Genomic DNA, 25,175 nt, shown 5'->3' with positions numbered 1-25,175 from the left:
CCTGTAATTAATTTCCCATTCCGAAGCCCTACCAGAATTCTTGTGTCATATCCGACAGACGTATGACGTTATTATCCTGTCCTTAAAAAATTGCCATGATGGATTGTGCAGGCTTCCCAGGAAAAAAGAGCAGCAGTAGTGGCAAACATACCAGGAGGACAGCTCTTTCTGTTCCTCCAGTGTGCCCGTTAACTCAGTACTCTACGACCGAACTGTTGTACCCTTGGTGCTGCAGTTTTATGAAGAGCATGTGTGGAGCCTTCCTGTTAAAATTAAGAAATAGTATTGAAACCACAGAACTGAAACAGGTAGCTGGCATCCATACCAAGCTGTTAACCAAATCGTAAAGCAGCAGCACCATCCCCACCCCCAGTCAGGAGTGGTGCAGGGTGGATGGTCAGTAGTACAGACAACGGCTGTAACCCAACAGTAAAGGGACCGGTTCAGCACTTCAGACAAGTCTCTTGGAACAAACATGCATTTGCAGGAGAGTATGTAGCACAGGATACAGTCCTGGGTCATCGTAAGACCTGATAACATGCACGCAATCTGAGAGAAATAGGGTTTTTTCCATCCTTCCCACCCACACTTTTATACCTTAGTTGAAGTTCATATGCAAGTGGGAAGGCTCGGTGTAAGCTGTTGGGTGAATTTACAGCACCCTAAACCGACTCTGCAGGCACATTGCAGAGGGGAACCACCACTCATCTCAGTTACAGAGGGAGCCTAAAGGACTAGTTTATGTGTTTGAAATAAGGGAAAAGAGGCACTGTACAAGTAGGACTTCTCATCTAGGTCACTTACATCACATAAGCGATAAACAACACTCCAGCAGTGCAGTTTCTCTCCATCAAACATAAAAGAAATCTGAGTACCTAAGCCACGTGTAGACACCAAAACAGAAGCCCTTAAATGCAGCGGAGAAATTAAACCTAGCTACAATACGCACAACGTTCCTAAAGTCGAGCCATTGAAAGCCCCAAAATACAAAGGCTGTTGGGTACTTTCCAAAGGAAACTCTGAAATCACACTTCCTCCCAATAGTTGTTTATCTAATGAAGTCAAAAGCACCCCAGATGATAACTGGAGGATTAGAAAGGAAAAAAAATTGTTTCAATTTAAGTAGGCAAGCATACATATCTGCTTACATGGGTCTTTCACCTAATAGCAAAGGGTTTGTACACACACACACACAGGAAAATTAACACAAAGCCAGGCACGGCTAAGCCCTAACTTGAAGCAGCACAGGACTTGAAACAACCTTTATCTCAGAGTTTTGCCAGAGCAAGAGCCACAGAACATCTATCTTCTCTAGGTTCAAAGTATAGTGTTGCAACTGGGGAAAGGTAAGGCAGAGGCCTGTAAAATCTAAATGAAAGGAGCAGGACAGCAAAGGGGACTGATCAGCTACTGCTCACAAGACAAGCACAGTAAGGACACCCGTAGACACTATCAGGTAACAGCTCCAAAACAAACAAGAGGAATTCTTCCAAACAGCACATACATTGTCCCAAGGTTCTGTAGCAGCTAGACCCAACAAGAGTTTCTCTATGCTTAATGCTGGCTGACTGCTGTGAGATGGCAAAATGAGTCTTGCTACTGAAGGACTGCCTAAAACTGATTCTGCTCAGAGCCCTGGCAGTGTGGTTACAAGGCCTTACCAAAGGCACAGAAGCTCCTCGCACCACGATACTACACTAATATTTCCTTTCACCTTTAATATTTCCTGAGCACCTGTAGTCTCACTTAATCCCCTAGATCCCTCCCCATCTGAAATAGGATCCCACATTACGTCTTACGTTCTTAGAGTGGGCAGTGGGCAACGCTGACACCTCAACTGCTGGGAAGTAACAGGTGAAGCTTGTCACAGAGATGCTCGTACCCACTAGCGCTCACCATCCCTCGGTGTAGCCCATCACGTAACATGAAGCCATTTAAGCTCAACTACAGCAGAAGTAAGGAACAGTGGAAGGGGAGGGAACAATAAATCACTGACATGGAGTATTTTGCAAGTCTTTTACAAGTTGGTCTTCTACCCAGTTCCAAAGAGTTACATACGCACTGCAGGGCCCCACCACGTACATCTATCTGCTTGAAAATGTTTCCATTCCCTGTGAGAGGTAACAGAAGTGACAGAGTTTACAACTAAACATATATTTTCCAAGTATATAGCCACTTTCATCTCTTCTAATAATGTACCATTTACTTATCTGCCATTTTAAAAGTACGGAGTCTGATCAAATTCCAAATTCAGCTTTGCTTCCCCAGGGTTGGTTGGTTGGCTGGCTTTTTTTGGGCAGAGGGGGGCTGTTATTTCTTCCAGACAACCAAAAAGCACCTCCGAGCTTCTGTTTCTGTACAAAGTTATTTGATTTACAAAAACACAGAAAAGCATACAACAAAGTTTCCACTGGATTTTGAGTTCACTAAATTATTAGAAAAGTTTTTATATAAAACCAAGCTTGAGTCTTTGAACTCTGGTGAAGCGTGAGGTTTTTCTGGTTTTAAAGGATCACTGTCAATCAGAAAGATCGCCAAATTGAATCAACTGAATTTGGATGTCCAAATTGAGTCAACTGAAAAGAATTAGTAATCCAACAACATAAAAAGGAAAAGAATGCTGAATACCCCATGATAAAAGTAACAAATATTAATCACGGACACCAAAGAAACGATTCAGGCTAGGAGTTTGTACAGAAGTTCTCTACTGATGGTGTATTTTATGATGCTAAGAGAGCATGTTCTTTAATTAAGTCTCTTGAGGTTATTTTTTAACAGTTGCTCTGGGATTTAAAAAAGACAAAGCAAAAACCCACAACAGTTCTTTGTGCTAACTGCAGAGTTAGCCAGTCAGTCTACTTCTAGACTACTGTCTGGAGAGCTGAACCTGGGTTGCTCAGTTACTGGATTTGATAACGAGCCCATAAGCGCGCTAGGTTTTTATTGTAACCAGAAGTTGGGAAACATTAGCAGAAACATCAACAGCAGGTATTTTTGCACTGCAACTATTTAAAAAAAAAAAAAAAGCGGCGATACCCGAGCCTGCAGTAGCAGTTAGCTTGATTAACACCCGAACAGCATTAGTGTTTGGTTCAGTTTTCCACCCTGTAAAGACTCATAATAAATTTAGTTAGAAAGTTAACTTACCAGAGCTCAGATCATCATCTGTCATACAAAAGCTGCCGATGAGTACACTAGCCTCTCCAAAGAGTCCTCACAACTACGAGGTCACTGCTAAGCTCTTCTATGTAGAGTTTCAACACCAGAGCAAACTGCCCTGCAAGACACTGCAGAGCTCTCTCACGTTGCTCTACAGAGAGAAACCACAGGAAGCGAAGATGAAAAGCCGTCACTCAGATCCAAGACAGAGCACTTGCCCCGCTAGCGAAGCGTCCCCCCAGAACTGGGGAGAGAGCACAGCACGCAGCCAGCACTAGCGTGTGCTTTAGTTCTCTCCAGGTACCCACTGTTGTAAGAGGGAAGCACAATGCTCCCACCCAAAGCCACCCTTCATCACCTCCAGCCTGCCCTGCCCTCTGGTCCCCGCAGTCTGCGGAGCACGACCAGCCTCTCCTAAACCAGGTACCAGTGCTTCAGCCTGAGACACTCTGCAATGGGCCTGTAGCTGCACTCTCACTTCCCCTCCAAGCGGGAAAGAGCAAGACTTTGCTGCCATTCCTTTTCAGGCAAACTGCTGTCTAAAAACATACGGGCATGTTAGGGTTTGGGACACAGATGGAAAAGCCCCACTACTTGTGTTGAAAAATCACTGCGGCATGTTACAGCATCCCTGCCTCTGGGTACTTATCCAGCAAGGCTGTACCAGAAAAGCACAAACAGGTACCACACTAGCAACACAGCAGCTTCAGCTCTCCTTTTCCATCATACAGACCCAGGACTCCTCCAAAGTTCTGTCGTCTTCTTTGGGAATTAGTCCCCGAGGGAATAAAGCAGCTAGCAGTCAGCATGCTGCACGGGAAGGGAGAGAGTAACCAGCAGTATCTTGCCTTTCCTTCCCATTCTGTCAAAAGCAGGTCTCTGGCAAAACTGCTGCCTGGAACAGAGTGGGGAACAGATGCACCACTTCTCATGAGGGGACACCTAGAAATGGGCTGTCCTCCTATGCTGTACCAGGACCACTCACTAACTCGACCCCACTGCCAAAGGCAAGAGTGGCCTTAAGAAAGGTCAAAAAGAACTGCTGCCTCCCCCTCCGCCTACCTTGTGGCTCTTCACCATGCTGAGAGTGGAAACTCCGCAGTCTCTCAAGAGGTTAAGATTCTGCCTTTATTGATCTGAATGCCATAGTCTGTATCACTTTGAATTGTCACATAACAAAGAACATCCTCTTACCAGACCAAGTGGGCTGTCTGCTCTGACAAACTGGCTTTCTCTGTAATTCTTCTCCTCCTCTCATGGGCAAAGGGGAGATTAATCATGGTGGTGCCAGGCATCTCAGCTGCACGTTGCTTCCACTGCAGGAGAGTGTTTAAACCAGGTATTGTTTCTTCTGTGAACTTCAGAAGTCACAATTTTCATCCTCTTTCCTGTAACCTGTCACTCTAACAGTCATTTTATAACCAAAACAGACAGAGATTCTGTTGTCATTCATGAGAAAAAAACCACAAGTTACCTCATGTGTATTTTATTGCTTGGCCAAGCAGGCAAAACCTGAGATAAGAGTGATTTAAAAAAAAGAAAAGGGGGGGAGTTCTCTCTGCTGCCTGCTCTGCACAACTCGCATGCCCTTAGATCACTGACAGTCTCTAGCATGCTCGGCAGCACCTCTGCACCAACAACCATGGAAGAACAGAAGGCAGCAACAATCAAATCAGAGCCCAGCAACAGTGTGGCAGCCACCTTCTGGTGGCTCCGCTGCTGAGAGTGCTTCATGTCACAGTTGGGCTGACTCACTCATATAGTCGTTCCTGTGCTAGTAGCCCAGGCTGTGACCATTAGAACAGATTTCAAGTGACCTCAAAGGAACTTTGCTCTGTAACATGCCACATCCTAAGTGCAACAGACGTGACTTTGTACCAGGGAACAGGATAATGTAAAAGCCGCTCCAGTTCAGTAAGAGAGTGACTGTTGGTGAGGAGCAGAAATGGCAAGTGCTTTCAAAGGCTGGTTCTGTAAGTCACTGCATCAAACAGTAACAGTTGTCCCTTGCACTATGCTGTACAAAGGCAGGGTTACAGAGGAGAGGGCCACAGAGGAAATGCTACATTCTCCTCTGTTCTAAGCCTGTATCCCTCCCACACACAACACAGAAGGGGAAAAAAAAAACCAACAAACAAAAACCACCAAACAAAAAGCCCAAGCCCCACTTCTTCCTCCTCCTGTTTGAGGGACAGGCACCAGAATTTCAGGAAAAAAGAAAGAAAACAGTTATCTGAAAGCAGCACGGAGTTGTTCTTGCTTTCCCCTTGGCAGTCTCAGAAGGCAAGGACAAACGATAGGAAGATGCCTACAGTCACAGTCAATGATTTTTATTGAGACAAGACCGTGTATTGTGTAAAGAGCGCTTGGCAAACCTCCATCACATATCCACAACAACAGTCCTTTCAGACATGGCTGTATCTCACAGAGCTGCTACTCTCCTGGGGCAATTGTAGCGTCCAAATCTGAGAGGGGGGAAAAAAAAAGAAAACATTGATTTAGGGAAGAAGATGGCACTGAAACCACCTGAAAGCACTTAAAATCTGTGGTCTTCATTTCCCACCTGGACTCCCTCCCTGCCAGCACAGACAGCTCCACAGACAGCACTAGTAGGAAAAGCACCACTGGAGAGGGCCCAAACCAGCAAGCGGCAGCGGCCCTTTCAAGGCCAGGCCAAGTGCTCAGAACTACATTCAAGCTCCTTGCACTGCTCTTTGTTGCTTCCCTTTCCCTTCTGTCTCCTTTAAGTCCCCATGTGTGCACTGCTGCTGCAGGAGAGAGCGCGCTCTAAGCCCGGCTGTAGGAGGTCTGTGCTCTGGTTGAGACAAGGCAGCCTGGAGAAGGTCTGCAGCGTGGTGGAAAGTCCTTTGTATCCACATTTCACAGGCACTGGATTAATCAGAGACAGATTAATCCTTGCAGTTTTAAATACCTGCTATCCCTAGCAGGGATGTCAAACTTCCATGACACCCATTTGCCATCTTCTGCAAATTTCCACACCCCCCCTTCTTTCCCTTCTTTTTTTTAAGCTAAAAAAACTTCAATCGTTTAGATCAGAAGCTGTTAAATTAAGAGAGCCACCATATAAGCAAAAGGATGATCTGTTCTCTGTCCTCCAGTCTGTACAATCCTCTCATAAATACCAAGGGAGAAGTGAGCGAACAGAAACGGATCTGTAGGCACCTAGATACCACAGATGATTTGGTCTTTATACATAGTCAGGGCTAGAACAAGAATTTATGAGAATTGAAAGTATCATTCATGTGAGATCTCAAAGTCATTGTCAACACAACTTCTCTTTTACTACCCTGCAAGTAAGAGGAGGAAATCTACCACGAAAAAAAAATACACAATTTTTCCATAGCAACTGCTGTGAACACCTCTACAGTCAGGGGCTTTCACTATGATGGGGGTGTCAATGAACAAAGCCGTGAGCCAGAGGTCAGACGGCACATAAAGGAAGCCTGTGAGTGTTCCTGCTCCCTTCAGTATGAGATCTGACTCCTACAAAAAGAATGCCCTTCCCTGCATTCACCTACCTGCTTCATTATATTCCACTGATTTTAGAAAGAGTCCGGATGGTGGAGCCATGGCATTTGGTGGAAAAGCCCGTGAATCTTTTATCTCCAGTAACTCCTTTATATGATGAGGTGTTAACTTTCCCTGGCCAACTGCAACTAGAGCCCCAACCATTCTTCGGACCTGGAAAAACAGAGAACACAGCTTAGGAGCTGCCCTTGTAAAACTTAAAGATACTAGGAAGTTCTGTCCGGAGTCCTGCACTCGTGCTATCAGCAGTATTGTGCTGTGTAACAGCCCACAGTTACTACTGATGGCGAGTCAAGCTAGAAACCTCATCAGCGTGTTCAGTGCCTGTCACTCAGGAAAGAATGATATCACCATGATTTCTTAATATGAGCCTGCTCCTGAATCTAGGTACATCATTATTATTAAACCCATAGTTCCCAGAAAGCCTAATTTCTGGTGTTCCTCTACTGTTTCTAGTACTATCAGTTGTTCCCAGTGCCATGCACTTTGCTCCTAGACCAGCTGGGTGTTAAGAAAGAAGCAAGCATCTTCCCACATAAAGAATGCTTTAACCCTTGTTTTAGGTGCCACGGAAGTATCCCAAGTCATGCCCCAGACTCACCCATCAGGGTTCAAGCCAGTCCTGGCTGCCCCTTGTATGCCTTTGGTATCACATACCTCCAAGGAGCACTTCCAGTGCTCGCTTTATTTCTTTGGAAAGATCATACTCCCGTAGTCCCCGAGCATGCCCCAGCAGTCACAGTCACCCCACAGAGGAAAGGCGTTCTCTCCACTTTTAGCAGGGATGGCATGGCCTGCCTAGGTTCTGCACTGATCGGGGCAACGTGACAACATGCAGCAGCTAAGCTTGTCTGCAACGCGCAAAGGCACAGAATCTTCTAGTGACCAAAGCTGGTGGTAGGGAAGGGAAAAGAACTAGCAAAATTACCTTCCTTCCTTTAAGTCTTCCCTCCCTACAACTAAAGACATTAGTAAGAATGAGATGAGGACCTGTAACACAATGATCTTCAGCTACACAGCACGGCCTTGGAGCAAGGCTTGTTCCCATCACATGTGGGAAGAAAGCTGAGCAGAGGATGGTTTCTGTTTCAGAAACAACAGCAGCACCCACACATCCGTCTGTGGCAGAAAGCTCACATGCTTGCTGGGAGAGCTGGGCTCACAGTGGTTCTTAATACACAAGCAACACTTTTTCCAGGTGGGGGACTATGTAGGGGTTTGCTTCTCTCTCAGAAAGCCAAAAAAGTAAGAGGAAAAAAAACCCAAGCAGGACAGCCCATGAGACGACGTCCCCCCAGAGTGCAGCAAACTGGTATTTCAGACACCTCTGCATGTCACAGCTTCCCTTCCCTCCCTCCACACTCAGCAATTCCAGACCTAGTGGGTTAGCACACATTTCACACCACAGCGCTCGCCTCCTGCGTAAACACCACTCACGCTTCAGCATCCTCTTGGCTAAAGAACACCCTTTCCTTCTATATCCCTAGAAGACATGCTGTTCCAGGAGGGCCAAGACTTGTATCTGCCAATGCCACCTGCACACCAAATGCCAGTCCCCTATGACTGGCTGTGCTGGTTTTGGCTGGGATAGAGTTAATTTTCTTTATAGTAGCTAGTATGGGGCTGTGTTTTGGATTTGCGCTGAAAACAGTGTTGATATACAGAATTCTGATAACAGAATTAACTCTATCCCAGCGAAAACCAGCACACTAGCTAGCTATTACATCCCTGTGGTGGCTACATTTCTCTCCACCCCTTTCACAAGCTGAAGGCATCCTTCTGAAAGCAGAGTACTGACCACTAATCTTCCAGGTACTTCTTACGTCAAGGCAGCCTCATGAAGCTGCTGCCGAGGAATAACTGAAAAGTAAGAGCCCCTCCACTTGCTGCAGAAGTACTCTCAGCAAGGCAGTCCTAGAGAGACTTTTATCCAGAGACTAGTATACAGGCTATTACCTACTACCCATGGGCATCAAGAAAGCTCGTGCAAAAAACATCTGGGGATGGTTCAGGGAAACATCTGTTTCCCTGGGGAAACAAAGGACAAAGACAGAGAAGGGCAGCCCTTTTCAGGCTTTTATTCAGCAAGAGATAAAGCTCAAGGAAAGCTAGGCCCTGTCCCAGCACCACTGGAGCGAACAGGCTTGTATGAACAGTCCCATTGTGAGAAATGCCTCTCTGAGGGGAAAGAAACAGCACAACGCAATGAACTTAACCAGCCTGTGGTGTCCAGCTAGACAAGAGCTGAACCCCCTCCCAGAAGCTGCCAGCACTTTGCTTGGGCTTGCCTGTACTTGACCCGTCTGATTCACCTTCTCACGCTGCTGCCAGAACACATCCCCGCTTGTGCAGGCGTGATCAGTCATTCGGCCTAAATAAACATTCGTTCTATTCATGACCTTTCAAAGCGTACCAAGCTCTCCAAAAACTTAAATGTAGTGCTGTAATGAAGTATCGGTCTAAGTTTCTGATCCATTACCATTTACAAAAGAATAAACCAAAGTCCACTAAGCAACCTGATCATGTTTATCACCGTTAAGGAGAAAGGTCCAACAAGCCAAGATATATTTATCCAAAGGCAAACACTATCTCCCCCTGTGTGCTCTGATCTTAAACTGCACTGTGGAGTGCCAAGAGCCTGCCTTTAAGCAGATGGCACAGAGAAGCAGCAGAGATCCGTGACATATGTTATTTTATCCATCCCTCACTAGAGGTCATTGTACGCTGTGACTTTAGCTTTGATGTCTCCACACTTGCAGTTAGTGTAAATGCAGGCTAATGGTATACATCTGAAATAGCCATGTGATTGGTGTCTCCCCCCTTCTGCAAGCTATTCAGCAAAAATATTTACGTACCATTTCTGGGGCTGTTGAACCCATTTCTCTAATAAAAAACATCCAGTTGTCAATACTTATCATAGCAGCCCTATGAGGTGAGATATGAGGTCTGTCTAGTCTAGTCTCCTCTTTATGACAGAGGGCAGAAGCAGATGCTCAGGTAGAACAGTGCAAGCTCAGTGTGTACAGCCTGCTCCTGCTTCACTACAGCCTGCCAGCTCGCTGTAAGGCAGCTGCTGCAAACAAGGTTCAGAGAGGGCTTTAGGCTGAGCCGAGTATTACAGGTAACTGTTCTCTCTGCACAATATCACTAAGCAGCATTTCCGTTCTAATGCACTAAATGGGTTACCAGCATTTTCTCCTTGTCACAAGAGCATCTGATGAAGCAAATCCCTGCTGTATGTCAAGCCCTTCTCAAGCATGTTGTTGTTCTTCCTTTGCTCATATCCAGACACCCACTGTCAGAGAGCTTACAGAGCATTACTTGGCACAGGATAAAAACAAATTTGGTTTGTCAAAACAGAATAAAAAATAGCTGCTTGCTGTTCCCACAAAACACCCCCTCTCTCCTGCAAAAAACAAGCCCTCTCTTGCCTATTCCCTGCCTCCAGAGTGTGACCATGGCCAGGATAGGCAGAGTAAGAACAGCCAACTCTTTCCTAATGAGGTGATCCATTAAGTTGTGGAGAGAGCTGTCTCCCCTGAGGATAGCAGCAAAAACCCCACTGGAGTTATTTCAAAGAAAACCCAGTGGAGGCTAGACAGCATGGCAGAGGGAAAGATCCTGCAGTCATGCCTGCATAGCTGAATCAGGTCTTCCCATCTCTCCTTTGTGCAATATTGAGAATTACTTCATGCTCCAAAGCCAGAAAGTAAAATTCCAGGCAGTCTTTGCTGGGCCCAGTGCCATTCAGCAGAGCAACAACATATGTCTGTTGGTTTTTACCACTCAGACTGCAAGGACAAAGACTGCAGAAAACAAAACTTTCCATCCTCCCACACAATTCTGTGACTTCGGACATTCATTTTAGACACAAATGTAAGAAATTCTGGTTCTACCAGATCAAACAAAGAATACAGAACCTCACCTCTCTGATGCTAGGTCCCTGCACGTGTCACGCAGCTATAACACCAGCTCTGCAACAGAGATGGCACTACATAAGGATGCAACATTGCTAAACTGATCAATAGTTATAGTGATAGCGGCACTTCGGTTCGTAGAGGCAAAGTGTGTGCTGAATACAGCACCAAACAGTACCTGTCGGTAAAGAAATGATCTGCTCCTGAACTTCAACTCCCAAAACTCCAGTCGCCTAAAGAAAGGAACAAAAAAAGTGCTTAAAATTATATTTCAAATGGCTTTTCTACCCACAAGAGAAGTATAAAGTACAGGTGAATGAGAGTAGAATGAGTAAGAAGCTGCACAGCCCCCCAGTTAACCTGAAACAGCATCATGAGCTTGCAAACACCAGACTCCTCGTTTGCTACTCAGATGCAGACATTTTCTGGGGTGAAACAATTCCTGACCGTTTTGTATGCACCTAGTTTTATGGGGCTTGATCTTCCTGCTGCCTTACCCCTAAGTATATAACCATTCAAATAAAAGGGAAAGGGCAACATAAAACAAGGTGCAACTTAGCAGTCTGCTAAGGTACTACTGATTTGAGGGATGCAGTCTGATGCCTCCTGGAGAAAGGAAGAAACAATCAACCATAGCAAAGCAACTCTACCATTTCATTTGGAGCTGGCTTGACAGAGTCATGTGGTCCTCACAGGCTGTGCAGAATGAATTTCAACACTCAGCAATGCCTACTGCGACATCCACGTGCTACCAGAAAGGCCAGAACAAGCAAGTCAGGACACAGACATGCCTGAGGAATCCAGCTGCAGCATCAGAACACAGGCAATGGCTGACAAGGAAGCACTCCAGGCTACGAGTGCAGAGCAGGAAACGGCAGATGAATATTTGGGGATGGATGGATGGATGCTAATATGCAAAAAGACATCCTTTCCCCTTACCAAATCCATCTGTTCGTATAGATACTGTTTTCCAGAAAGTTTTATGGTAGTAACCAATCTCCTTATAAGAATGCTACTGAGGCTAACTATTCCAATACTTCACTGACACTTGCATCCTCTGCTAAATCTTTACAAGTTGCTTTCTAAATATTTTTGTGGTTTTGCTGATGGTCCAGTACCAGCTCTAACACTAAAATCCAATGCAAACTCATTCTCAGGAACAGTCCTGCAGGGAAGAACCTGTATGCACATTTCCTTCCTACAAATAATAATAATAATAATAAAATCTAATATGCACATTAGAGATATATAAAAAAATATGCACACACATGTATCATACATCAGATATGCCAACAGAGCACAAAAATGAGCAGGTTTCCACTTCAGTACCTCCATCCCCAAACTTCCATGCTACCAAGCAATCCTAGAAGTCCCTTGATAAAAGTAACCATAAAATAACAATAAAAAATAAATTCACTAAGAGTTTATAAGTGCTCCTTATATCCCATAGCATTCCTACAGCAAAAAGAGACAAAGCTTACCTTGCATAATCCAGAAAAGCAGATATTTACATGCAAACCCTCTCCTCTCCTCCCTCACAATGAGCCCAGTAGCTGGGTATCAAAGGGCTATGGAGATTGGAATCACTTGTGAGAAAACCACAGCTGCAACGTATTTGTCTGGAGGGTTCAGATGGACAGGCTGGGTTTGCTGCAAACACCTGAGTATCAAGAAAGGGGCTGCCCATTCCCTGGGAGAGGAGATGGCTCTTGCGAGCCATAGAAGAAAGGTGAAGCAGGGACAACGTGATTCACAGGCCCCCATGGGGCATCAGGGCAGGGCTAGCAGGAAGAGAAACTGTGAAATAGTCATTGTAGGGAACAGCCACAAGCTGTTTTCTCACTGGATTTACAGATAATTACTGCTTTTAGCCCTCCCTGTCGTGTACGTTGGCATATGCAAAGGCAGCTCCTGCCCTCGGATTCCTCTTTATGTCAGGAAATGACAATGTTTCTACCACTTATGTACGGTCTGCTCGCCCCCCAGCTCGATGCGTGCGGCATACAGACATGTGCATTGCTACACTCACGTGCAAGCACCCAGCACATCGAGGTCATAATTCGACTCAGCTCTTTAGCAAAGCACAAGAGAATTTTTTCAAATAGGGACAAACCTCCGTCTCACCAAACTGCATGCACGCCAGGATTCTCCTGTCTTGGTTGTCTTGACAAGATATATTAAGCTACAAAAGATGGGTCGAGATACTTAGGAAAAATATCTTGTAGACTTTGAAAGAGAACAAGATATTTTCCTTTAAGAGGGAAACTTTGTTTTTCTTGTCAATCTCACAGATAATTTTTGCTCACCAGCAAAAAATCCAGCTGTCTTTTTCTACTTGGTAGAAGAAGCCAGCACCTTGCAATGAATAATACATATTCAGCTAGAAAACAGAGCGATCACTCCCCAGGAATAAGTGATGGGGCTAAGTCTCTGAACACATCCTTAGCATTCAAAAGCATTTCGTATGGATGGGACACTAACTCCACTTCCACTGTTGCTGAGCAACCGAGTTTGATGGAAGGAATTATTTTAACAGTTAGCCTTTTAAACGGACAAGTGGTCAATTCAGAAGATTGGTTTAAGTTCAGAAAGGAAGGAAAGAATGAGAAAGACAAGCTGCATAAGAGACCATGGTTTATCATTCTATGGATTCCTCCCTCTGAAACAGAAAATAAACCTCCTTAGGTTAAGCTAAAAAAAAAAAAATATATATATTTAAATCCATTTATAAGCTTTTACTGCTATCCCAGCCCTTTCATTGCAGGAACAGTTCATTCTGCTACTGCACTGAAGAAATACACATGCACTTCAGGCATATTTGCTATCTTATTTGCAGAATGGGCAAACAAACACCGAGCTCCATGACTGCAACTCTGTTCCCATAAGGAGAGTTTTACAGATTAAAAGTAACTAGGACACTGTAATTAAAAAAACCCGAACAAACAAACAAAAAAACCCCAACAACACCTAGCCTGTCACACAGCCCTGAACCCCACAACTTTTTTCTCTTGATCAGAAAACTCATGGTTGTGGTTATTACTAACAAAGTATTCTAAGAGAGTTAAATGCCATTTAAATGCATTGAAACTAGGCTTCTCAAAGCCATCCCCTTCAGCCTAAACATTAAATCAATATGGACACATTATAAAAATGACTCGCTATAAAACACAAGTTTCGATGCATGTGTCACCAAAAGCAAAAATATTCCATCAGCAACTGGCTTGATGCTTTTGATTCAGTTTTTAGGTTTACTCTCTCTCTCATGAGCTGTTTTTGGCCTCATGTGGGATGGGTTTATGCAGCAAGTTATGCAAGAAAGGGCAAATACCTTTTCTAAATTAAAATTGAAGACATAAAAAAAGAGCTGATCTGTATTAAATCTCAGAGATCAGTCAACTGACAATAGCAGGTCTGGATTTGGAAGGTAACCTGGCCCATACGCACTCACAGGTGATCTAGCCAAGACTGTTAACAGTTATTTTCAGGTTAACTTGGGTCTCTGCCACTTACAATGCTTCTCATCATAAAGGACAAGATAATCTTATGGGTGAAGCATTTCACTGTTACTTGTGTCCCTAAGCATAACCACACTTGATGGAGGGAAGCCAAGCTCTCCATTCAGCAATGGCAACCCAATAACAAACAGCAGGAATGCAGCCACACGACAGCACCCATTTTCCTCTCCAGCCTTCCTTTTCCCATGGAGACAGTGTTTCTTACCTGCAAGAAGGCGGGAAGTAAGCATTTCATCTGGCACTAACGACCCATGCCCTTGCACTTATACAGCGGAGAGTAGCAGTGAAAGTGCCATACCCAACTGGGTGGCTCTTTATAACATGGCTGCGTACTGACAGGCACCAACGCCGAGCAAGAAAAGCAGGAATCAGAGAACATGGGAGGAACTGGGAGGAACTGAAAGACCAGGGTTACTCAGAGCATACAGATCTCTCTCTTTTTGCAGCTCCCGTTCAGTTTTTGTCTTACACTACTGCTGGCAAAATATGCCATTCTAGGATGTGGGGAAAGAAACAGTGGGCTATTTGCGAACTGCAGTGAGGCTCCGAAGCTTGGAGCATGGCACTTATTGTTACAGACGGCTCAGTAGGTATTCAAATCTAATGGAGGGTTTGTTGGGGAAAACTACAAAGAAAAGGGTTTTCTCCTAATCAGAAGGCAGGAAAACATGGTTTGGAGACAGACAACAGCAAAGTTTGCTTTTAAGCTGAAACACCACAGCCATGTATCTGTGAAAGAAGCCACGTTCAGATTATAAATACCCGTGATCTTTCTGGGAAAAAACTTCACTTTCCGCTAGAGAGAAAATACGTCCGGTCACTTAATTTCAACACTTGCAAGACCTGGTCCTGAAAGAACCTGACACTCAACAAGCTTTTTTTTATGTAATGACTGAGGAATATTGGACTTTCCTTCATCAGCATCCCCTGGGAAGACAGTAGGAATTATGGGTGTGAACTGAGCAGATCTGCATGGCTACAGCAGTGACCTAGGTGTTGGGTGGGGTTTTTTTCCTTCTATTTACAGCCTTTAGGCAAAGCTAGGACAGCAGTGGGGGGGAAAAAAAAAAATCCCATCCCCTGGCAGAGCTGGTCTTTAGCAACCAAAATGAGTGTAAACGCTGGAAGCACCTCATAGGAATTGCTCTGTGCCAGATTCCACACACCAGTTTATAACATCCTGCCTTTTAATGCACAAACAACTGGACCAGTTTCCCTGCCCTCAATCCTGCTCATCTTTCTCCCTGTGGACATTGGGGAGGAGAGGGAAATAAATGTCCTTTCCAAGCTGTCACTAGGCAGAACCCCGCTGACACCATCACAGGCGGCAAGGCACAGCAAACAGGAGGTCAGTTCTCAAAGCAGTGCTGGAAAGCAGCTTTTCAGACAAAGCAAGCACTAGCTGAGCAGAGCAGCTCCTCAGCTGAGTATCTAGGCTCTCACCTGTGTTCATAGTGCTGGGACAGGAAACCAGAAGAGGGCTGGATGTCTACCTGGAGGATGGTTCTGACTGGAGACTGAAAAGGTGTTTCGGAGTTAAGTGAGCGAAAGGTGCTAAAGTCATGGGTTCCCAGCAGGAACTGTGCTGCATCCTGCATGGCAGGCACATTCAGGTAGCTGAAATTAAACATGCAGAGCAAAAGGAAAGGAGCATCAGGTGGGACCAAGTACATTAGGTGGGTCAAAGTCCAATTAATTGATGAGAAGCTTAAACCTGGCACGCAGGTTTAGCACTGCAGCATTGTGGAAACACATTTTGCAAGATGGAGTTTGTCTTGTGATGGCCCAAACCACAAACCAAGATGCCAAGTGACCTGAGGTCTGAAGGTGTTCAAAAACCCAGGCTAGATGAGGGGTTGGCAGGCACATGCTTTTACACAAACCTTTATCCTGCTGTGCTTCTTGTAACAGTTCAATTCAAATAACTATTCAAATTGCTGGCTAGAAAGTAGGGCAAGACAACCAAAATCCTTTGCAGTATCTGAATCTTACAACTTAAAGATGTTGCCAGGTAAGAAAATATCAAACACTATGATAGTTTTCCAAACTTTGGATTTGCAACAGCCAGATGAAATTAGGGAGTGACAGAAACGGAATGAGTGAGCAAACTGTCAGAGATGAAGCCAGTGTAAACCCAAGGTGGAGATGCAGAAGAGAGGGCCATGGGTGAAACTCAGAATGTCAAGTGTCATTCAGATTTCTTTGTTTGAAGTATCTAGGTCTGTTCAAAATAGTCTCAAGCAAAGGAATTTAGACAGATTTACTGATATATTTGCTGAACAGATGCTTATTTTTATTCTATTTTTGTAAACGTCTCCTAAGAAATGCCTGAGCAAGTATGCATGATCTATGGCTTAAGTTTTTCAGATCTTAAGAGAAGTCAAAACGTTTCTGAAGAAAACAAACAAACAAACAAAAAAATCAAGATGAGATTTTCCAACATCATCAAATTTTTTCACTATATTCAAGAAAAATGACTAGCACTTACAGAATCCTGGTCACACTGAGAAGCGCTGATGACACCTAGTTGGCAATTCAGATGCCTACAGAAGTTTAATGGGTATTATGTGTTTTATATATACACCAGCTGTGCTCAGTAGCACACACACTATGGGCCTCTCCACTACTAGCAGTCCAAATATCCCACTTCTTAGTAAGACACCTCCCATTTCCAATTTCCAATATGCTCACCCTATCCTTTATGTGGTATTGCCATTTGAGAAAATTAACGGCAGTGTCTGGACTGAATTAAATGCTATTTCATAAAGCCCAAGATTAAGGCATATTGTGCACTTAACATCTAGTTTTGCAATTTCATATTTATCTTTCCCTTCCATGGCCCGCAGAAGAGAAAGTCAGCAATTTAATGTTAGGACAGTGTCATCTGCATTCTCTTCTAGGACAGCTGAGATTACATTTTTTTCCATTATCAGCAATTGTTATTCCAATAGTGGTGATGAAATTACCACAACTGGCTACCAACCTGTTTTTCTATACTGTTGTGCAAAACTCCAGTTTTCTGGAACGTTATGTTTATCTCAGTACAACGTAAACTAAAGGACAATAACAAATTATCTTCTGGGTTTTGTTTGTTTTTTCCTCACCCACTCTTTATCATGTCCTAAGATTTTTTTAATATGGCAGTGAATTTGTTTTTCTTCCCTTGCATATACAAGCACTGATTTGTTATGACTCGGGGGCTACTCCAAGAACACAAGTGAATACTGAGCAAGATACACTGCTTTGTTATTGTAGGGTTGCTCAGAGTCATTGGCTCTCACTATTCAAACATACAAGCTCTCAGACAGGGAATGAGAGAGCAGATTTACACGCAGTCACTACCAGAAATAGGACGGGGGGGAAGAATTCTCAGCCTTCATTCTTGCTGGCTGTATGGTCACACCTAAAACTCCGAGATCTGCCGTGCAATGCATTTCTGCCTGTCTGCATCACATCAGAGCACTGTTCCTTCAGCCAGCTGTCCGAATGGGTTTGCTGTATGAATCGGCAAGGTCATCTGAGGAAATACTCATCATTTCCATGGGGAGGGACACACAAAAGTTGTTGACGGACTCTGCCCGGAGTCATTGAGTATTTCAGCAGTGCTAAGCATGTTTATCACAGGTACAACTGACAGTACAGTTAAAAACTGACAGTACAATTAAAAAGAGATGTAGGTCTCAGTGAACATAACTCAGTGCAGTTGCACTGATTTCAACAGGGAAATCTTGTCATTATGAACAGGGAATCCGGTCTCACATGTGGAACTACCCCCTCTCCGCCTTCCCCCAAAGCCAAGCCTTTCCAGAGTGTTGATGAGGTAGCTCCCCAGGGAGGTTTAATGGAATAAACTTACCTTCCCACAGGAGCCCAGCAGAGATCCCTTTCGAACACCGGTATTTCAGAATAATGAGTGCAGCCGATCAGCAGCCGATAAATGTAGGTTCTTGACAGTGCAGAGAAGCGTGCGTGGAAGCTATTGGTCACGCGATAGGCATTCAAAATGCTGTTAGGACAGAAGAGAATGAGTGAGATGGAGAGAAATTTCATAGACTAATTCAAAAGCTTTTGCCTGGTCACCACATAGATGGAAACTGAAACATGCAATGGAATCTTTGAGAAACTGCACTTAGAATTAAATATCATTCTCTCCTGGCAGCCAGTGACTAACCAGTGACCAAGGATTTGCACCTGTAGGTTGCCACAGGCACCTGTCAACTAGGAGGTGGCAGAAGAGCCTTGGCATCGCCCCTGTCATCAAATACACAGCAAAACTGACTTTGGGTCAATCTGTCAACAAGTTTTGGGAATGCTCACACCATCACAAGAGGCTAAGACCAATCAGTCCTTCAGCTGACAAATGGCAACTGATAGCACGTGTCCTTTGTTGCATAATGAAACCAAATAACCTCACCCAGCCCATCAAATTGTATTGCATCTGGCTGAGGGCACGTGTTCCTAGCCATGCTTAAGGTAAGAGGCAGCAACTTCCCAAAGCAAGCTGAGTCCCTCCATCTCCAGCTGAGGAGCACACCTTACCACACTGTGTCCTTCTGCTTTTGCAGAGCCATGGTCCCAAACATGAGTGGGAAGGACTCCCCCAACAACAGATACCTCTGTGCTCCCTCTCAAAGGTGGCTATGCAGCTCATTGTGGCAGACGGAGATAGCTGAAACTAGGTCACTTCCCTCCCACTTCCCCCCACAACCTCCAAGACAAACAGGAGTTTGCTGCAGCAATGAAAATAAAGGTTCATCCCATCATCGCCTAGACTGAGTCTATCTGAAAGCAGCAGAATGCTGCATGCAGGAGACCTCCTGGGAACCCTTGCATTTCACGTGTGCAGAAAATGGCTTTTGGGAATGTTCATGTCTACTCGTCCTCCCCTGACTCTGGGCAGTTAACTCAAGAAGCAGCTCTCTAGGCTGCTGAACTCCCCTGTTTTCTTCTATAAGCAACAGAAGAAATTGCCTTGTTTCTCTAAGCCAAGGCCACCATTACCATCAAACAGACAGCTTGGTAGCCAGAAGGGAGGGTACGAAGGCTGTCAGAGAGGAAAACACCCTTCTGTCTGGCAAGGGAGAAAACAGAGCTTCCCTGTGTTTCTGCACCTCCCCCAAAGCATTATCATTGATTTGAACATGTCAGCAGCAGTTTTTACTGGATTGGATTTTCCCTTATCCCAGAGTACTGGCTACTCACCATACTGCAGGGAGCATGCAGCAAGGAGTCACTATTACACAGGTATAATCTCTCTGCAGGTGTTACTTTAGAGGATACCTCTCTTAGAAGGTAGTTTTTCTCCTGCTGTGTGCCTTTCTGTCTTTGGAGCTTGGCATAGTGAGAAGGGACCCAGGGCAGCCAAAAAGTACGATAACATTTGGGACCAAGTAATAGACAAACCTATTTATTTACTTTAAAAGCATTGGTGCTTCAGGGATTTTTGCCAGCTCAAGTGCCTCTGGCTCACATCCCTTGACTGCAAAGGCTCAGACCACAGAAGAAGAAACTAAAGCTGAGCCACAGGCTTCCACAAAGATTTGCAATAACAAGCCCAGGAGATTGCTCCCCTGCTATAAACTCTCCATAGAAATGCAAACTACATCCTCCAGGCCTGCAATGCAGTTTGAACCTATGACTCCATCCTCTTCTAAACACAATAATATAATTATTACATTTATTTTCCTCTGTTTATGTGCCTCCACAAGCATTTAATCTATCTTGAGCTTCTCTGGTTAACACTTACATGCTTTTTATTAAATAACCATCCCCTCTGATAAAGTGATTCTTTCAGAAAAGCCTATTTATGCTCACATGATTCTTTAGCGCTGGCATCCTTTCCTGCCTCTTCTAGCAGATGCAATTGCTACCACAGACTCTTTCTAGCTAGGAATATCTTTCCAGCATTTATTCCCGCAGCTCTTCAAAATACTACATTTCAGGCCTTGTTAAGACCCCATTTTTTGAAAGACTACTGGTAAATAAAGACTCATGGCATTTTTTAGTTTTGCAACAGAGCCTGAATTTCAGAGGAGGCTGAAGGAAAAAAAGCCTGAAGAGATCTAACTAGAAATGGCAATGTGTTAGATACAAAGATGTCCTCCAGAAGTACATCCTTCTCTGTCCACTGACAACAGAAACAAAATGCCAATTTGCAGGAGGTGGGAGGAATCCCAGCTCTGTCTTGTCACCCAGACAGCTTTTATTGTGTGCTTACAAAACTGAAACCAGGAACAGAAGGTGTGAGTCTACTGTATTACCATCCCTACTTAAGTGACAGCAAAGTCCTCCTAAAGCTACCCCATCTATGAAATACACTCTGATCTTTGTGGACAAGATCCTTTCAAATATGCTTTGTAAATCTAAAAGAAGATCAGTTGATAGAAGAGACCCATCATGCTACAAAGAAGGTTATTATTGCTGATGATACAGTCGGCCAGCTTGGAATCTTGTTTCCCTTCCAAGATCTATCGACAATAATGTGTTCTCACAAAGATCCCTCTCTCCATCACCCCCTGCTTGCAACCACATGAAAGTGCTGAATTTTCTCTTCAGCATTAGGAGAGAATTCTTCTTGGCAAAGTAATATTTACAGAGGGGATGGTTGCTGAATACCCTTAGACTCATGCTCATCACCAAGCTCCTTAACGGAAAGCAGCTGAACCATTTTTAAAAGGTTCAGCCCAAGGGAGGAAGGGGAAGTAGAGCTAACTGCATCCTGATAAACTCAAACTCCCTAACTGATCAGGACTGTATTGCATTCCATCAGAAGGTATCAACCCCTGACACGTACCTGTCAGATCTTAGCGCAAGACAAAAAAACTTTTTCCGCCTGTGAGATCCCACTGCCGCCTCCTTTTGGAGATGCTCTCTAACTTAAAACTTTCTTCAGCAGCAATCCTGTTTGCTCTTGGACTGATCAGTCAAGGTATCACAAAGCTAGCTGCAACTATCTATCTGTATGACTACTACTACTGAAAGTGGCAGGGTCACAACAGTAGTTTTAGCTCTCTAAGACAACTTACTCCATTAAAGCTAGACACCACAACTCACAAGTTACAAGCCTAAACTCAGGGGAGAGAGACTGAGATTCAGTGGCTGGTGGCACATAGAACAGACTGATTATTGCAGTGGTACCCCCCTCTGGATGTAAAATCAGCTAGTTTTGATCCCCAAACAACCGCTTTAATCTTTTAAGGAAGGAAATCAAAACTATGACCTACTTCACGTTCCCTGTTACTGCTAGAACATCCAGAAAGGGTTTGACTTCCAGGGTGTATAGATTCTGACCTAGTTTTCAGTCTGAGCAAAAACAACAACCAAAACCCCATATAAGTCAAATTCTATTTCAGAATTTTTTTTTTAATTGACACAGCAGTCTGAAAAGAAATAATCTGCAGCCCCACCCCACAGCAGCTGCACTGGACTCTTTACACATATGTCAAAGAAGGGGAAAGCTGTCAAGGGACAGTATCTCACAGATGTTAAGCATGCAACTTAGCTAGCTTGAGAGAGAGAGATTTTCTTTGTGTTCTGGCCTCTCACTGCAGAGGAATCTATCCGCTACTTTTAAAAGGCCAATGGAGGAACTGGATTTGTAAGTGTAAAACTGTCAATCCTATATTATCATGCTAATATTCAATCTCAGGTTTGGGATGCATGATCTGACTTGTTACTGGATGGCTGTCCATGGGCTGTGTAGTAAAAGCAGTGAAACTAGTATTTGCTTTTCTTTCAGGTACCCACTATGAAACCTCTGCTTTCAGAGAAAGACTCAACCAACTCTGAAAACGGCTAAAACACATTTTTGAAAATAAGGTGTGGCGGGGAAGAGAAATTTCCCTTACAGCTTTCTGGGGACTGATGGTCATGCATTTCTAATGGCAGCCACACTCTATATCAAGCCCAAGCAGCATAACAGTCATCTCACACTGCCCTTAGGCTGAGCTCACCCACTCCAAGACATTGCAAGAGGGTCTTGAGGAGGGACAGCAACAGCTAAGCTAACACGGACAGTCAGAAGACACAGGATCAAAGGGGAAAAGCGGTGTGGCCTTATGCTGTTCCCAAACCTGTCTGAGGGCTGTCAAAGGAACTGTAAACATCCAGGGGAAAAGGTCAGTTAAAACAACAAAATAAACAGCCGCTAACAGGAACTATGTGCCTCTAGTAGTAAGACTCTCACAGTGCCTTCCAGCCCTCTTGCCTGAGCTAGGATTCCAAGGATTTTACTTCCTCTTCCTCTTCACCCTCTGATGGCTCCCCTGGTGCTTGTTCGGAGGTGAAAGAATGCAGCTGGCTCCGAGACAGCTGCCGCAGCTTCTGCTCCAGTCACTGACAGAGTTGAGAGCCCGCAGATAAAAGGTCTCACTGTATTTAAATACATGCAAAGCATCACTGACATACAACTCCAGAAACGCTGCAGGAAAACACTGCAAAACCCAATCCTGAGGCCATGAGAGCTGCAGGCACTAAACACTTCTTTGGCATAGGCCTGCAGAAGGTACATAGGTGGGATCCCAGTCACAACGTACCTTGTTACAGCAGCAAATGTTGAGTCACCACTGTCTCACACACTCATGACTATCAGCATAGGCTGGAATTTGCTCCCTGGAGTTAATACGCCCTCTAGAAATGACATAGAAGAGTTCTTCCACCTAATACTGCTCCTTGCACCAACACAGCCCATGGTCTAGGGAATGGCCACTGGACGAGAAGCTGACCCCTTCAGTCCCTCTCTGATTCACACTGAGTCAGTACAGAATCATAGAATGTCTCAAGTTGGAAGGGACCCATAAGGATCGTCAAGTCCAACTCCCTGCTCCTTGCAGGAGCACCTAAAACTAAACTGCATGACTAAGAGCGTCATCCAGATGCTACTTGAACTCTGACAGGCTCCCTGGGGAGCCTGTTCCAGTGACCGACCACCCTCTCAGTGAAAAGCCTTTTCCTAATGTCCAGCCTGAACTTCCCCTCACACAGCTTCATTCCATTTCCTCGTGTTGTGTCAGGGACTGCTAAACAACACAGCACTTACATTATACCAGGTAAGCTGGAACAACAAGCTAGTTAACTTGTGTTTCACACAATGTTAATGCAGATGTAGAGTTTCTGCAAGCTAGCTAGACTCTGCCCAGCACTGCAGGTGTCACTGGCGTGTCCAGGGCATGCTGCAATGTCTCACCCCCATGTCACATCTGTGGATTAGCTGCCTATCTCTACTGCCAACCAGAGACAGGCAATCTGCTTCGTTGCTTCTAAAAACAGTGGCAGACGCTTTGGAGAGTCTGATCCTGGGGGCCTACCTTCCAGAGGTACTGAACACCCACCAGTGTAGTCAAAGCTAGAGAAAATTCTGCCACCTGGGATTGCTTTCCTCAGGTTCCTTCCTTTGCTTAAGGTTTGAATGTTCGCAATATGCTTTGAAAAAGTCGAAACAGCTGACTAAATTCCAGATCAACACATTCTGCAGAGCATGCCGCAGCTTCAACCAACTCATGCTAACTCACTCTTTGCTTTATACAGCATGTGGAACATGCATGAAAGACCTCCTGGGAAAAAAAGTAACACCATCATTCATCTCTCCCTCCCTCAGACCCCAAATTATTTGAGCACCTGCACATTTTGAGCTGGATTCACTGTTCCCCAAGCCCTGGAGAACTAGAATTCTCCCTTGCAAAACCAAGGACAGATGCAGGTATGATGTCAGTCCTCAAATCCCAGGCCTTGCTATGCCAGAATTTGGGTCAGGCCCTGTTTCACAAAGAGGAGATTAGAAAATAAAGCAGACTGTGTGAAGTGGGAAGGGGAAGTGTACTTCATAGTAACGTTGCTATTCTTACAACAATCCCTTCACTGGCATGGGGAGGGATGTGCTTTTTTGTCCTGGGCTCTTGCTCTGGCATGGGCAATTTGCCTCCATAATTTTCCTTTATGTTCACGTCACCAGACATCAGAAAGACTGCAGTAACGTAAAACAGAGCAACCTGGGCCTCTGAGTAATTACCAGTTGGCATCTTGCATCAAAGTTCTTTTGCTCACCTAAATACCTGCTATAAATTACCCATCTTCTTGCACAACACTCTGAAGTGCTTTGACACACTCTTCAGTAGGGTACCACACAGAGATTCAAGTCCTCTTGTGCCAAACGCTGTATAGACAAAGACAGTCTGTGCCTTGAAGAGTTTTTAGTTTATACAAGTAAGATAAAGTAACACAAGAAAGAACAGAGTGCAGCAAAGCAGCTGCGGGCCAATGGCATGTTGATTCTATGACATAGCACAGATTTGGCTTTTAGTCTAAAAACCCCAATGTTTCATTCAATTTACACTTTAACCATAAAAATGCACCCATGTCTGGGGAAGAACACAGAAACTGTTTGACAGCTGACAGAGAAACTGCACAACAGCTTGGGAACAAAAGCAAAGAACATGAAATTCAATCCACCTTTTCAAAAATTCACAGGGCATAGTAATTACTTATGTAATTGATGCAAATTCCTAACAGAAACTGTTGGTTTAATGATAATTTTTTTCTGCCTTTGGGGGTGGGCATTTAGACCTAGGTCTCATGCAGAATAAGCTCACTCTGAAATTCTGCAAGTAATAACTCTTAACAAGAAGAAAGAAGAGAAGAAAACAGAAAGAAGAAATGGCTGTTCTGCTCTCTGTAGATTGTTGTATCAAGTTCCATACTACATCCATATGCAACTCTCCCTAGTCATTAACAGTTGGGTATAGTATGAAAAGGACTTTACCTGTCCCATTGAGTAAGACATCAAGTCTTGCTACAAAAATATTAAACTGGAGCTTTTGATGTAACTTCTATAAACCATGTCAAGCAGTAGCCTTGGTCTAGTAGGGGAGAGGCTGACCACGTGGGAAGGGAGGAGTAGGCTATGCTAACACTAACAGCAATTTTCTTTGCTTGTTCTTTATCTTTTTGCACAGATACAGGTGAGAGGCAATACTACAGCCAAGTTTTTGCTAAATGCTAATTCAGTAAACAAAGAAATTTAGGGAGTTTGGGGAATAAA

General features: G+C 44.4%; 1 protein-coding gene across 5 annotated transcripts in view; it reads right to left on the bottom strand.

Moving 5' to 3' along the window:
- Positions 1-5,493: 5,493 nt before the first annotated feature.
- The window catches only part of PUSL1 (pseudouridine synthase like 1), a 34,837-nt gene continuing 15,155 nt past the window's right edge, over positions 5,494-25,175 (bottom strand). For 4 of the 5 annotated variants that reach the window (XM_072883602.1, XM_072883603.1, XM_072883601.1 and 1 more), the window contains exons 4-8: positions 17,997-18,146; positions 15,584-15,757; positions 10,804-10,858; positions 6,699-6,861; positions 5,494-5,624 (exon numbers count right to left, since the gene is read on the bottom strand). In XM_072883602.1, the coding sequence (XP_072739703.1) occupies positions 5,593-5,624; positions 6,699-6,861; positions 10,804-10,858; positions 15,584-15,757; positions 17,997-18,146 (574 nt within the window). In that variant the 3' untranslated portion in view covers positions 5,494-5,592. Of the gene's footprint in view, positions 5,625-6,698; positions 6,862-10,633; positions 10,683-10,803; positions 10,859-15,583; positions 15,758-17,996; positions 18,147-25,175 lie in introns of those variants that run through there. The other variant, XM_072883605.1, reaches the window with a different exon arrangement.

The sequence above is a fragment of the Ciconia boyciana genome, chromosome 19 (genome assembly GCF_034638445.1).
Source record: "Ciconia boyciana chromosome 19, ASM3463844v1, whole genome shotgun sequence".
Lineage (NCBI taxonomy): Eukaryota > Metazoa > Chordata > Aves > Ciconiiformes > Ciconiidae > Ciconia > Ciconia boyciana.
The sequence above is the reverse complement of the archived record's forward strand: the minus strand, read 5'-3'. Positions and strand labels throughout refer to the sequence as shown.